A 15,832-nucleotide genomic window follows, 5' to 3' on the forward strand; every position below is an offset into this window, starting at 1 on the left:
AAGGGAAACGTTGCTGCTTTATGAGGTATTTCCTTCTTAGATAGTAAAAGGTAACATAAGGGCAGTGATTCTGATCTTACCATGACAGCACATTTTGTAGTTTACACACCCCTCTTTAATGTCAACATCTTAATGGAGCCTTGAATAGTCATAAACGTCCATGGCGCCCTCGCCATGCGATCTCGAGAGTCTATATTGGAGCGCCATACTTTTCTTCACGGACCTCACAGTGTAGGATGTAGGATTTGCTGATGTGTTGTCATGTGTCTGTCTCATACCCATCTGATGGCAGGGAGCGTGTTGTGAGAGAGTTGTGTTGAACTGTATGATGTGGATAAACTGATCCTTGATCTATGCTACCAGTCGTCTCTCACCCCCCCTTGCTGTGACCTTGCAGCCTGTGCCTGTGTGGCATTGCCTTACAGTGGGTCAGCAATACATTCTCCCAGCAAGAGACTCACACATTGTCTTTGTGACACACATTCTGCACATATTTTCACTGACCCGGGCACATACACAACACACAGGGAAACTCTCAATGAGGCCTGCCCCCCACACACTCATACCAATCGCAGTGAGTGCTTTGTGCATTCACTTACTAACTGGGCAGCTACTGAAGAGAGAGATGCTGGTGGGAGGAGGGAGATGCAGACAGAGAGAGGGACAGACGGATTACAAAGAGAAGCAGAACCAGGCAGATACAGGAGGAGAAGAGGAGATAAGGCTTTCAGAAAGGGACAGAAGAGACACATCCAGTAAACACTAACTGGTGTGAAAGACAGAGTGAACAGGGCAGGAAAGGGAATACAGAAATAGGAAGGGAAGCAGGGGCTTGTCCAACAGAGAGGAAGAGAGTGAGTTGTTGTTAAAGAGGCTGGGGGGGAATGATGGGATGGCATTGATCTCTGGGAGCTGCCGGCTCTTGGGCCAGATGGCGTCTTGTTGCTGCAGACCGCTGCTCAACTCCTCCTGCTGTGGACCGCTCATCAAAGTCTGCCTCTCCTCCTTCACAGGTCGGTCCCAGCCTGCTCTCTGTGCTACTACTGTACCGTCATGAGACGGGCTGCTGCATTCAGATAGACAGGAGCATAGGCTTATATACAACATGGGTAACACATTTAGCCAAGAAGGTAAAAGGGGCATGGTGTGTGTCTGTACTCTAGCAGCATGACTGTGCTTGTGTTGACTCAAGCAGTCCTGTTGGTGCTAACTGTGCTCTGTGTAGTAGGATGGAAAAGAATAGGCTGTTGTCCCCTTCAGCCTAATGTCATGTTGCATTGTGTTGCTAAATTGTGCGCCCCATTGTCTTGTTGTGAACGCTTTAATACTGTTCTGTTGTGTTTTTGCACTGACAAAGCATGTTGTAAATGAAGAAAAGTGGCAGTTAAATTAAAATTGTTTCCATTTTTGTCACTGTTTGGTTGCCAGCGTCTTCCCTTTTCATTTTAAAAAAATGGTGTCTGACTGTATGTCTGAAAACATGTGACTGTGCTGACATAAAGAGTGTTCTCAGAAGTCAGGGGCAGGGCAGTTGTTTGAGCCTGGAGGTTTTTCTGATGTCAGTGCAGCTGTGTGTTTGTGCTGGGCCTGTGTGTGTGTGTGTTCAGCCAACATCATTGTCCCCCCCCCCCACCGAACCACCCACACCCCAATAACTCCTCACACTAACCAGTGGCTCAGACTTGGCGATTCCAATATAAACTGCTGCACCCGTCTCCCCCAGTGACATTAACTCTCTCCCCTACCTACAAGCATATTTTCTTTAAAAGAACAGTTCAATATTTTCAGAAATAAACACTTTCTTTCCAACATGAGGAGATCAATAAAACTCTCAGACCTGCAGGGTGAAGCTACAACCAGGAGCTTTACTTTGGATCAGTTTGCGTAGTTTAGCTAAAGACAGCTAGCTTGACTACAACCACTACTAGCACCTTAAAGCTTTTTAATTAACAAATTATATCTTCTTTGTTTAATCTGTACAAAAACCTAGGTATAAAAATGACGGTTTCTAATTTTACAGGGGCTTATGTGCTAGAGAATTTCTTAGTTGTAACTTTCTGGAGTCTGTGCTGTGTGCCTGGAAATTTTGCTTCCCTGCTGTTACCTACTGTAACGCATGAGCTTCTGAGGCGCGGTTACCTTTGAACCGAGGTTCCTTTTGAGCCTTTATGTTCAGTACAGCGGCTGGTATCAATGTCCTCATCTAACTCTCATCAAGAAAGCAAATGTGCTTATTTCCCAAAATATTGAACTATTCCTTTAAGATACTAATGATAATAGTACTTGTGATTCATTGATTAAAAAGGGAGTAAATATGTTCCTTATGTTCAGGCCCAACTCTGATTTGCTTCCCCTTCCACAGACATCTCCCCTGCTGAGCTGGATGCTCTTTGGAGGGAACCACCATACACTCTTGGGGGAACAAATGAACACTTCTCAAGAAATGACATCATGACTCAAGGTAGAGTATGTTGCAAGGCAGGGTTGTTGTAGAAGCTGCCTGTCAGTTTGAAATCATGCTGTGACTTACTACTCTACTACATTAGTTTGGAGCACAAACAATATAGTGAGGTTCACTTAGGAAGGAGCTGTGGTGCGGTCACAAACTGAGGAAGTGTTTGGGACATCCTCCCTGCACAATGGAACAAACCAGGGGAAACACGTCGCCGCTTTACTGCTATAGCCAGCAATTACATCTGGCCGATATTTTTAGGGTTTCAAAACTATTAAGATCCTGTTTATGTGCCAAGGTAAAGCTTAACAGTAATGGCTAATACTTATACCAAGCTCAAAGTCATGGATAAGTGAGCCTCTGCAACTCCAAGAGATTGTACTGATACAAACTTGCCCAAACCAAAACCAAGTGACAGATTAGTTGCATAAATGTAGCAATATCCACTGTATACAATTAATACTGTTAAATAAGATCCAGTTTAAAAAGAAATTAGAATTTTAGGGATAAATGAAAGAGAAAAAGGTGTCGGTGAAAGAATATTTCACCGACATCAGACAAAAGGTTAGGAACCACTGCTCTAACTCATATGTTCAACCTGTACCATATGACTAAATATTGACCACAGATACGTACGTTTTCTTAAATGGCAAAATAGTGATTGGCATCTTGTATCATCTGGTAACATTTCCAGTTAAATCTCCACGCCGGTCTGGGACTTGCATTGTGATTGCAGTCTACTTTAAACAACCCCTGTGATGACCACTTTGATATAATTGTTTCCACACACCACACACCTGTCTTTATCAAACAGAAAACCCGGAATACAATTTGCTGTTTAGGAAACACTGGCTTAACCAACGTTGGATTTGGTTTTCTACCTCAGCGTGCACAACAAAAAGTTCACGTCCTTGGACTGACTCAGAAAAGATGACAATCTTAACTTGATCCACCAGCTTTTTTTTTCTTTTTTTTTTTGCTTTTATGATTTTGTTCCCTCCTCCAGGTGCAGGTGAGGAGGAGGATGGTCCAGTGGTGGAGTCAGGTGAAGGAGGGGTGGAGCCTGACAGCTACTGGAAGAGGAAAGAAACCTTCCTTAGAGGAAGTACTGTGTCGCTGGGAGAGAAATTCTCCTCAGGTACATTTAATGATGCTTTCGCCATAGTCCATTACCTGACTAGCTTTTACATCAGCCAGACTAAACTAGTTATATTTCATGCACAGAAGTATTCCCCATGCATATTACATTTATGCATAATGATCAAGAACATTTCCCTGTCCACTAATGTTTTACTCACTCAGCAGTTTAGCTCCATCCATCACATTCCCCCAGGTTCTTCCTCTAAAATGGATTTAAATGGCCACACTAAGAGTCCAGTCAGAAGCCTAATAGCTATGATATTCCTCGGGGGACTAGCTCACAGAACATCTCACAGAAATATGAGCTCTTGTAGAATATCTTTAATGAACTCTTGAAAGTTTTGTCCCTCTTGTTTGTTTGTTATTCTCAGTGATTTCACACAGAACAAGTCATCAAACTATTTGTACAAGTGTGATGAACTAATTTAACTAACAAAAGGATTATAAGGATTACAAATCCCCTTTCTTTTGTTTATTCTCTTACTGGTTACTCTTACTGGCCCTCTCTCTCAATCTCTAAGATGATTTTTTTCATGAGTTTATTTGCATTGGATTTGGTTGTATACTACACTAATCCACCAGGTGAAAATATTTAATCTTAGTCTGATTAATCGCTGAATTCATCTTTCCCGTCAGAAATTGTGCTGTTGTTCACTGGGCGGAGGCGCTCCAGTGTGGATCCTGACCGAACCCTGCAGGAGGCGCTGCGCACACGACTTCGAGTGGTGGAAAGCAACAGCCAGGATGTCATCCAGCTCTTTAAAGTGAGTCACACCTGACAATGCAGACATTACACAGACTTTACTGTACCACTCCATCTGATATTATAATGTAGAATAAGGTGCATAATGATAAGAGTCTATATAATGCAATGTGATATATTATATTGTGTATGAGTTGTGCATTTTATGGAGATGGATCGGTGTTCTGTTAATGAAACAAGATTTTGTTTCTGCAGGACTTGTCTGCACGCCTGGTGTCTGTCCACGCTGAGAAGGACAGCTTTGTACTCACATTCAAGACTGTGGAGGAAATCTGGAAGTTTTCTACTTATCTAGCATTGGGTATGAATTCTAATTTTCTTAAAAGGCCATGAAGGAACACATCACTTTCTTCCTTAAAACGTTCTTGGTTATTTCACAAGAGAGTTTTTGTGTTTGTGCTCTTTCTGTGCTCCTCTCTAAGATTTGAAGTGGGTTGGAAAATGCTGATGTACATTTGGCACCAATCAGGATTGGGCAACATTTGAAATCAGAATCTGAAGACAGTCGTGGAGTTGTTTGATTATGTTCCCAGCCCAAGTCACTCAAATCAATTCACACCAAATCAGTCCTTAAGAAGCAGACTGGCTGAGGTCTTGAGTATTAAGCTCAAACACTTTGATTTTTGCTTGTTTAGTCATTAATACATTTAATGTTGTAAATAAAAGCATAGAATTTGGAGCCAAGTTTTCATGGGCTTTAAGGGCTGCAAACTGCACTAATTTGCATTACTGCACTATGTTTAACATATCAATCATCATGGTTGTGTAACAAGGTTTTGTTGTTAGGGATGCGGTGTATTATTAGTATTTAAATTAGACTTGCGTGTGCTCTGTCTCAGGCTATGTGGCTCGCTGCTTGGAGAACTTCCTGTGTGATCAGTCCTTCTGGCTGGACCCAGAGCTGCTCAGTGACCTGGAGATCAATGTCAGCGTGGATGAGGAACATCTGGCCACCCTCTACCTGGGACTTCTACTCCAGGAAGGTCTGTAATGCTGTGTTGTGACATTGGTCAAGTAATGGAAGCTTGGTGAGGTTGAGAGAGTGAAAAGGGTCATTTGTAAAATTACCGATCCTCTTCTAAAGAGTAGCTGAGATCCAGTCAATGAATCCCTGATCCAAAATTTCTAAACATTTAGCTCTTCCCGACTCTAAACTGAACAGTGTCTTATCTTCTGATTTTGTTTTAAAATGCACACAACTATTGACGACAGTGACAATGTAGCACATAGACTTTATACATACATACTGTACTTAATATTGTTAAAATTAAAATGTGTTTTTTTTTCTCCAAAAACATTCTAAAAGTAAGAAATAGTTATGTTCAGACACATCTTAAATCTGGTAACTTTAATTATAGAGTGACTGATTGCTGCTGACATTTGATCCCATTACTTTTAATCCATTTTTCGCTAACCCCAATTAACACTAAGAAAGACCCACTGGATAAACTGCTGTACATGACTTTCAGCATATTATAGAAATGCACGCCCTATAGTCAGTTGCGAGAGCTTTACTGTGCCTTACTGTACTGTACTTACAAGTAAGCAACACCATTTATATTTTTATGACCAAAAACGGTCTTTGAATTGTATAACTGATTTGTGATCAGTTATCATTAAATGTTAGAAATTTCTTCTGTTTTTCCAGCTATAAAATTGGTCATTGTTCTGCTAAAGCAAAACTATTATACAACTATGGATTTCATCCTGCCTGGTCTACACAGACATCACTTATTCCTCCTGAACATTTCCGCCAGACAAAAAGCCTCACGGACACATGCAATAGGACTGCAGTGCTGGCAAATAGTGATGGGAATTACATTAGTGGGGTAATAAAACATCCATCATTTGCCATTGACTGAATGAGGGCGAAGTAGCTGTAGCAGTTCTGCTGATCTTTGACTTAAGTGTGGTGGATTTTATCAACACGAAGCCACTTTCTGAAAAAACGCTTAAAGTGTCTGGTTTTCTACATGCTTGCTTGCAATGTGTGTGTACGTGTGGTGGAAGGAGCTGTATCTCTCTACTTATGCCTGTTTACACACATCTCTTTGCAGGATCCTTCTTTGCGAAGGCGCTATTTACAAGAAGTGAGCAGGATGAGGAAGAAGAAGAACAGCTGTCATTCAAAAAGAACGACTTGCTGATGGTGAGGGACACAGGGCAGGACAACATGTGGGAGGGCACCATGCTCTCCACAGGAAACCATGGCCTGGTGCCAGTCAACGCAATGCAGCCACTGCCCTACCCCTTCTATCAGTGAGTCACTCTGTGTTCCTCAAATGAGCCATGTCAGTTAGAAACTGCTTGATTTAGAAACAGTGAGATTAAAACGTTCTTTTGTCAAAACATTTGGTTGAATGAGCAGTACAGGTGATAGACATTTGTACACATTAATGGTTATAATCTTGTTAAACTGTACTTCCTGTTTGGTCAGGTGGTTCCTGAGGAAGTACCCAGACCATGCTGGATGCTCGCCACCAGAAAAGGAACCATTTGAACATCCAATTGGTAATGTCGTACACACATATACAGTCCCATATGTTCACAACACACAAGATGCTACAAACACATTCAATGCTTACTTTAAAGCTGCACCAATCATGATATCATATTCATATTTCAATCATATTTTAACAATGGATCAAATGTGTAATGGGAAAGGTTAATAGTGGCTAGTAGTTAATAGTAGTAGTTAATGGCTCATAGTGACCAACCAAGCCTAACTCCAGGGCCAAAAAATGAAGCAAACACGAAATGCCAAAAGCTGCAGTTCTTCCAATGGCCACTTCGGACTGGCTCCAAACACAACTCAATCCGCATAGACTAGCATGTTAAAATGCCCAACTTTAGAGCAGAAATAAACATGTTTACAACCTGGTACAAAAACGGTTTTGGTCTCTATAGCTAATTTCCTCCTTCATGACAACTGTATTGGGGGGTGATTTTTTTATATAGCTCACCTATTTAAATTTTTATTAAGGCTTAAAATTATGTATAATTGAGGGTGTGCTGCTTCGATTGGCAGATGGGTGAGTGTATGCTTGCCACAAGCCGACATACACCAAAGTCTCAGCTCCCCTTAGCCCTACAGAGAATTTTAGCCTAAAGCTCTTTGCTTTGGTTTTACAGCCCACAACTTTATTGCATCGGCTCACTTTTACTGCTCTTCTCAAAGCTGTTTCCTGTCACAACAAGCATCTCTTTTCAGCTAATAAGTTTAACTTTTTTATATTTTTATAGCCTGTCGCTTCCTAAATCCTGTTCTCCTCACCAAACATCTCAGTCACAGGTTCCTGTGTAGCAGTGGTTGACTACAGTCCAGTGGGACCGGATGAGCTCCAGCTGAGCCAAGGCGACATTGTGGAGATTCAGGGTCTGCTAGTCCGAGGCCTGGGCATCTTCATAGGAACACACACATCCACGGGACACACTGGTTTTATACACAAGGCCCATGTCAAACCTCTGGACACCATGCCCCTGTGAGAAGTTTGTTTTTCTAGTTGTATAATACATGCCATGGCCTGAACTTTTTGATCTGATGATGTTGTGCGTCATTTCAACTTTAAAGCCCTTTATCTTGATTAAATCCACATTAGCTGCTTCTTGTTTATAATTTTCCACAAATTTTTAATGAAATCTTATTTAGTGTATCTGCGGTGTGGACACGGTGGATCCGGTGAGACAGTCGAGATGACAATGCTGCCTTTGTTTCTCCTGCACAGAGACAAACAATTGGTCTTTCTGACTGAGGAGGAGAGGGCCAGCCTGGCTCAGGTTCACCCGTGTAGCTCTGAGCCAAGTGATAGCGGCCTGCTGGAAAGACTCTTCTCATCTGACATCAGCTCTGTGTACAGGCTAGGTAAACGAGCGACTGGGCTGATCAAGAGATATACTTTTTTGTCGGTTAGGGGAAAGGAAGGGGTTGCGCCAGAGCCGTAACTAATATAGGTCATGTCTGATTTGAAGTGCAGCTCATGTTTGTTTCCTAAATAGTGGTACTGTTTCATTCATTTTAGGAAAAAAAAATGTTTCCATCTCTTCTCCCAACTGGAAAACTGAGGCTTTAATTGATTTACCTTGTGTGTTTCCAGACAGACTGGATGAGACTGACTTCATGTACATCAGGAATCGGCCAAAACATGGTACCGCTTTATAATTTATTGCTGAGATCAGCTGTTTGTGAGCTTAATGTATTCTGATAGCCTTAAAATTAAACCTCAATCCACGTCTTTGCTCCGCGCTGATGTATCTGTTTTCTTCCCACAGACCATAAGGTTCCTTCAAGCGCACGTCAGAGTGTCATGTCAGAGAAAAGTGGAGGGACACCCCCATACCACTCCTCCCCACGGCCCTCTCTCTCTCACTCCTCTCCCCGTCTGTCCCTCTATCACTCCCATAATCCTCTGCCACGCGAGGGAGAGCGCCTGTCCTTCACTCTGGACGACACATTCAGGGAGTTGGACGAGTTCCAGGAAGATCCACCTCTCTTCTTGGAGGAGAACAGCTGGGAGGGGGAGGAGTCCGAGCTCAGTGACCCCACACTGACCCTGCTCAACCAGGAACACTTCCAGGTCAGTAGAGTCTCAGTTCAACAATTCATTTATTTGTGGGGCCGAAAGCCAAACCAACAGATTGTTCAGTAGGCTCTCTTTTCTTCCTCTTTCTTTTTCTTTTTTCTGTCTGGCAGCCTGGATTTGATAGCAAATGAAGATGATGAATATCAAGTGAACAGCTTCTCTGTATCGCATGATCAAAATTAGTTTTTAGTAAATAAAGCTGTGTGCACATTTGCAACAGTCCTTCCAGGACTACCCTCATTCTTATTTTGAACCCACTCATAATCTTCTTGGCCTGTAACTATCGAACCTTTTCATCTATGAATAATCTTTTTTTCTCTCTAAGTTCTTTGGCTCATAAGAGGTTTAAAAATATTATATAGTCAATTTAAGTGAATTAATTTAGCTTCTGTACTCTGGAACTGGAATTACCACAATATGTAATTTAATTATGTAGTGCAAAAATGCAAAAAAGCTCTGCATTGTCTTGACCATTCACGATCAAAATTTCTCAGCAGATACACCTCTTTTTATCTTTCCAGCGATTTTATGTTACTTTATGTTATTAATATGTTACTCTTAACAAATAAAATTTTAATCTTTTCAGGAAAAAAGAATCTACATTAATTTCATCGACAAAATCAACAACCATTTCTGCTTTTGTCAAAAACACATTTCCAGTTAACCCAGTCTTTACTGCGTGTGTCAGGAAGCACCTTTGGGAGGATTTTATGGGATAGGGATCATTACACTTTTGTTAGGCCCATTAACTCTATTCTTACCAAACGCTAAAATATTTTGTTTGTTATTTTTTCCAGGAGGACTTCCTGCCCCTGTACGACCTGCAGTATTCCTTCCTGTGGGTGACCTTCAGTGGTAAGACTGAGGACGAGCTCTTAGGGCACCTCGAGAGTGTCAGGGAGTGCGCCAAGCGGATGGGCATGCACTGGGCACGACGCCGTGCATGCTTTCTGCTGGGAAGACTCTGTGCCAGGAAGCTAAAACTCTCCCAGGTTTGGACTTCATTTCTAGAATTAATATGCATGCAGTGTCTATAGTTAGACGCTTTATTCCTCTCTAAAGAAACAAGAGAAGACATCGTGATATAAAGTACATTGCCATTCATATCACAATAAGGTAATAGTAATAAAATGGATGCCTGCTGTGTTTTTAATGGCTACCGCAGGGCGACTTTCCCTTCAAGGGACAATAAAGTGAAATGAACATAAATGTGAAGTCTTTGAATCTTCATCACAATCTACATCTGTTTGTAATCAGCTCCCACATGCTGTATACATCTCCTCTTTTCCTCAGGCACGGGTGTACTATGAGGAGGCTCTGAGTGTTTGTGTCGACAGTTTCTCTGACACGCCACTCCTCGTCGCTCTCTTCACAAACCTCACCGCCGTCTACCTGAAGCAGCGTATGACAGACAAACTGCCCCAGACTCTGGAGAAGGCCAGTGCTCTGCTCCTCTGTCTCCCGAGCCACACCTTCACCTCCACCGACGAGGTAGAACTGCTGAAGCTGATCCTGAGGAGATCGGTGGTGATGGGGGACAAAAGCCTGGAGTCTCGTGTGTGCTACCTCATCTCCAGCCTCTTCCTGCTTCTCAAGAAGACCGATGACGCTCTTCCCTTTGTTGAGCGCCTACAGTTTCTCTCGGTGTCTCTCTCTGCCGCTGAGGGTCAACCCATAGCTCCTTTGGACCTCAACTGGCTCTTGAGCTGGCTCTATCATCGCAAGTACATGCCTTACTTAGCACTGGCCTCTCTGAGCCTGGACTCAAGACAAGACCACTCCCTCCGCGACGCTTTCCAAAGGATTGAGTTGTTTATCAGGAACTCTGTTCGCCTGAACCCGTGCTGGAAGGAAGGAACCTCCTTGCTCCCGGCCCAGATTGTGGTTTACCTTCAGCAAGCCCTGGCCATAGCTGAGCAGGGCGAGGACATGAAGACCCAAAGGGATCTGTGTTTGGGCTTGGCCTCAGTCTACCAGCAGTATGATGCCTTAGACAAAGCAGTGCACTGTGCTCAACAAGCTGTGGAGACAGGAGACCACATCAACGAGGAGGAGGGCTTCGAGGCGTCGGTGTTGCTCGGGTGGCTGCTGGTGTTGACGGGACAGGCTGAGAGGGCCCAGAGTGTCCTGCAGCCACTGCTCACATCACTTCAGGTACAGCAACTGATGTTATTCATCACAAACATTTGTAGAAGCTAAAATGTAGATTCTACCTGTTCCTTTATATGAATATCATGTGTAATCTGTGCCTCTGTGTGTACGTCTCTCTCCAGGGTACAGACAGTCCCACGCAGCAAGGAGTGATCCACAACCTCTTGGCTTCGTGTCTGCGGCGGCAGGGTCGTGTCCCAGAGGCAGGCCGGCATCTCCACTCAGCCTTGGTAATCTCCAGGGAGAGTGGTAACCAGAGGAACCAAGCCCTGGCACTGGCCAACCTCGGCTGCCTGGCACTGGATGTGGGGGCATCTTGGGTAGCAGAACGCTTCCTAGTCAGGTCAGATATCTATCTTACTGCATCTTTACCAAGTTGTACAACAGAGAAGCTCCAAGGAAATTTACTGTGATGGTAATTGTATTACCAGATCACTGCACCTTTTTCTGGAGCTTTGGGAAAGCCCCACAGACGAGGAGCACGTTCAGACCTACCTATGGCTGGGGCGGAGCTACAAAGACAGGGGGAGGAGTCAGGACATCAGGGCATCTTATGAAATGGGGCTACTAATTGCACTAAATGCCAGAAATTTGCACAGTAAGTATTGTTCAATTAGGTCAAATTTAAAATGAGACAGGCAAAATCTTCTGTCTCTCTGTACATTATTATGTTATCCCTTATATGTGATATCAGGTATCAGATCTGTACTGAGCAACAGGACACGGATGAAAAATGTACTTGTCAGTGCTCTCTGGTGGACAAACTGCAACACTGCTTCTAAACTCTTGTGTATAATTTATGTGCTGCAATTTCATTTTGAGCACATAGTCAGCTAATGAAGTAGCGACAGCAAAATCTCCCTCCTTGTTAATTATTGGCCGACATCCCATCAATGCTGATATAAAGTATATGTGATAAGCTAAAATTGGCCTTTACCATGTATATGTCTGGATAAACTATTTTACCTCAGGAGCAACTGGTAACATTTCTAAGTATTATCTAAGTATAAGCTGTATTTCTCATAGGTCAGATGGTGGTGGCCAAGGTGCTGAGTCGGCTGTATGCTGACATGCTGCTGTATGGTCAGAGTATCGTCTACTATGAGCACTGTGTGTCAGTATCCAGAGAGCTTAAGGACAAGAGACTGGAGGGAGAATACCTGGAAATCCTCAGCAGCCTCTACCTGTCACTCAACACTGAGAGGTGATTTTTTTTTCCCCACTCTCCCACACTGTTTTTGATTTAATCTTAATTAATTTGATTTAATGTTGTACTGTGTGGTGCAGATCATCGCGCAAGTCTCTGGACTACACCAAGCAGAGCCTGAGGATTTCTATTGATTTGGGCAAGAGAGAGGAGGAGTCAGAGACCTGGCTGCAGGTGGGACGTATATATTACCTCATCCAAGAGGACGAGCTGGCTGACATGTACCTGCAGGTGAGGAGGAGGAGGGAATATGTGAATGATAGTGTAAGGTGGAGTGGTTACATGAGGGATGGGAGCATTTTTCAACTGGCATTCATTGTGTGTGGGCAATCCTCCTTCCTGAGCAGCAATGACTATAGACTAAAGTCAATAATAATAATGTCAGATCAATCAATATTGATTGACAGGCAGCAGTGAAGACAGCCCTGAGGATGAATGATCCTCACTTTGCCATGAGCATCTATGAGGAGGCAGGAGACGTCTACTTTAAAGGCCACAGAAACCGGATGGCTTCACTGCCTTTCTTCAGGGTAAGGGGACACGACATAAAACATATTTGATGTATCTGAAAGCTACAGTGTCCCGAGTAAGATTCATATGGGATTCCATGAAATGATCTTGACACCACTGACCTAATTAAACAAATTATTCATATATTATTCAGGATGGCAGTCTGCCCTTTGCACGCAGCATCAAGGACATCCATTCAGAGTTTCGCTTGTTGAGTAAACTGACAGAGCTGCTGATGAACCAGGGAGAGCAGGAGGAGGCTCTGCAGTACGCAACACTGGCTGTTCAGATCGCCGGCAAAACAGGTACAGATGCCTTGTTAGTTGACGGACCAGTGTGTCGGATTTAGGCTGATCTATTGGCAGATATCCATCCATCCATCCATTATCCATACCGCTTATCCTTGGAGGGCCGCGGGGGGCTGGAGCCGATCCCAGCTGACACTGGGTGACAGGTTATTGGCAGATATGAAATACAGAATTCATAAATATGTTTTCATTAGTGTACAATTACCTGAAACTAAAAATAATTGTGTTTTCATTAGCTTAGAATGAGCCCTTCATATCTACATAGGGAGCAGGTCCTTTTCATCATGGCCCATCATGTTTCTAGAGTAGCCTAGAGTGGACAAACCAAACACTGGGTGTAGAGAGCGCCTTTTGTGTTTTTACATTGCCTGAAGGCCACAGTATGTTCTTCTACATACTTGGAAAGGGAGGGGTGAGGGAGGGAGTATTCAGTTGGTTGCAATCTGCAACCTAACCGCTAGATGCCACTAAATCCTACACACTGAGCCTTTAACCATTAATGAAAATGTAAACCCACAATAACCACAGCTGATATAGACCTACGCTGTGAGCAGACACCACTGTTGTTTTTCCTCAGGTGTACGTGTGAATGAGAGAACAGCCTACCACCGGCTGGCGACAGTTTATTACAGCCTGCAGCAGTATGAGATGGCAGAAAACTACTACCTCAAGTCCCTCTCCCTCTGCCCCCCGGTCCTGCAGGACCCTGCGGAGGCTCGCTACTACACTAAGGTCTACAGCAGACTGGGAAATTTCACTCTACACAAACTGAAGGTACAGGAAACGAATATATTTCTGTGCTGAATGAGCAAACAGTATACTGTATGTGCAGTGCATTCCTCAAATTAACACCCTCCACCTTAAAGACACAATCTGAAACACAAATGTAAACAAAAGTTTTTCCCCCACCACCAAGATTCAAAACACAAGACTTGAGAAATCAACTGAATCTTATTTATCTCAAACAACCCTTTAAAGAATAGTTTCGAACACTGTTTAAGTATCAGTAAAACCGAATCACATTTTCAATTATGATCAGATGTGAAACACAAAATGTATTTTTTTTTTTAAGTCAAACTTTTTCAGTTAAACTCTGTGACTAAAAATACATATATTTTGTTTAATAACTAAATGATAAAATACCTCAATTATAATTTATAACTAAATTCTTTTTTTATTATCAAAATGCAAAACCATGAATAAATAAATACATTCTTATTAATTAACTCGCCAATATTTATACTACCTACTTCTCCAATACTAATTTTCCTTGTTGATGAATTCATGAATGTTCCTGTATTTGGCAAATACAGGAACATAATAAAAAGCTTTAGATCTTCTGCCAAAACAACAGTGACCTTGTTTTTACCGTTATCTGATGTCCTTACAACAGTAAATGGTGGGGATCAGACACCAGCCTTCAAATGTGAAGATTTGTGTTTAATTTCAATGAGACCTGTTCTGACCTCTGCACTGTACACTCTTGTCCAGGATGCTTTTGATGCAGTGGGCTACTTCCAGTTGGCTCTGGCAGCAGCCCTGGAGGACCAAGCTAACACTGAGGCTCTGTATGTGGTGTACATGAAGCTGGCAGAGATCCACGGCAACCACATGCCCGACGCTCAGCTGTGCCAACTTTACAGAGACAGAGCCCGCGGTCTGAAGAGAGTTCTGGCAGGAGAGGAAGGCACTGCTGCTGGAGAGGACAGCATGGACTACACAGGCACAGCGCCTGAGCAAAAGAAGGAAAATGACTCAGATGGTGGTGTGGAACATACAGAAGGTTTGTTTAAAAGGAACAGTACCTTGGATTCCATACCTGAAGAGGAAAAGTATGAAGACGCCTTAGATCCAATAAATTGCATGAGTGATGTGGACACAGAGCATATAGACAGTAATCTTGGTGATGCACATGGAGAAGAAGATCTCAATCACCAACTTCCAGATACAGACGGCCCTTCTGTGAACGGGTCTGAGACAGACACAATTGCCAGTCAATCGTACAGTGACAGTATTCTCACCGAGTCCTTTGATACAGCTAAGGAGCAGATCTCAGACTCCAGCAGCTCCACTGACACTTTACAAACCTACCAGAATCCAACAGATGGGAAAGACCCAGACTTGGATCCTGACCACAGCACGCCCAGTCAAATACCTGTTAACCACACAAGTGACATAACAGGACACACAGATGCCAGAGGCCCTGATTCTGATGCTCAGGATGAACAAAACACCCTCACTAAAGAAACAGATGCTCGTGCAGATTCTGTCCATAAAGACATCAGTCTGGAGGGCCCTCACCCTGACACTGACCACACAGAGACTGTTAGCATCAATCCAGATGAGGCTGTAAGTGTGGACAACTCTTGTGACTGCACAGAGAAAGATGACTCTTAGACTGCTGAAACGAGCGGTGAACACGTGGACATAGATGACATCTGCATTAAGTGTCACTTTATGTTCTTCACTGACATTTCCTGTCTGGTCACATGTCTCCTGACCATCAAACTGACTGCAACGTTCCAGCCACATGGCACTTAATCTAGGAAAGATGATGTCAATACTGTACAATTGTCAGAGATTTTGTAAATTCAAAGCATGTGCCTTTTGTATAAAATATACTGTGGTTATTACAGTGCACTGTGCTTGTAATATATGTTTTCTAAATGTCTTGTATCTCTGGGAGATATGACTCAAACATAAAGAATTATTATTTTGTTT

The 15,832-nt window shown here is 43.0% G+C and overlaps 1 protein-coding gene across 1 annotated transcript; it reads left to right on the plus strand.

Moving 5' to 3' along the window:
* The first annotated feature begins 661 nt into the window (after nucleotides 1-661).
* sh3tc2 (SH3 domain and tetratricopeptide repeats 2) lies at nucleotides 662-15,832 on the plus strand. Its single transcript, XM_023419326.2, has 22 exons — nucleotides 662-1,013; nucleotides 2,363-2,461; nucleotides 3,459-3,590; nucleotides 4,229-4,356; nucleotides 4,551-4,656; nucleotides 5,195-5,338; nucleotides 6,413-6,614; nucleotides 6,793-6,866; nucleotides 7,642-7,837; nucleotides 8,081-8,217; nucleotides 8,450-8,500; nucleotides 8,625-8,929; nucleotides 9,733-9,927; nucleotides 10,229-11,089; nucleotides 11,209-11,429; nucleotides 11,518-11,684; nucleotides 12,113-12,290; nucleotides 12,374-12,524; nucleotides 12,701-12,823; nucleotides 12,958-13,108; nucleotides 13,689-13,885; nucleotides 14,603-15,832. The coding sequence occupies exons 1-22, from the start codon at nucleotides 893-895 to the stop codon at nucleotides 15,506-15,508; spliced, it is 4,845 nt and encodes a 1,614-aa protein (XP_023275094.1). The 5' UTR covers nucleotides 662-892; the 3' UTR covers nucleotides 15,509-15,832.

Source organism: Seriola lalandi, unplaced genomic scaffold (genome assembly GCF_002814215.2).
Source record: "Seriola lalandi dorsalis isolate HSWRI2012SDOR001 ecotype SW California unplaced genomic scaffold, Sedor1 jcf7180002054598, whole genome shotgun sequence".
NCBI classification, from domain to species: Eukaryota; Metazoa; Chordata; class Actinopteri; order Carangiformes; family Carangidae; genus Seriola; species Seriola lalandi.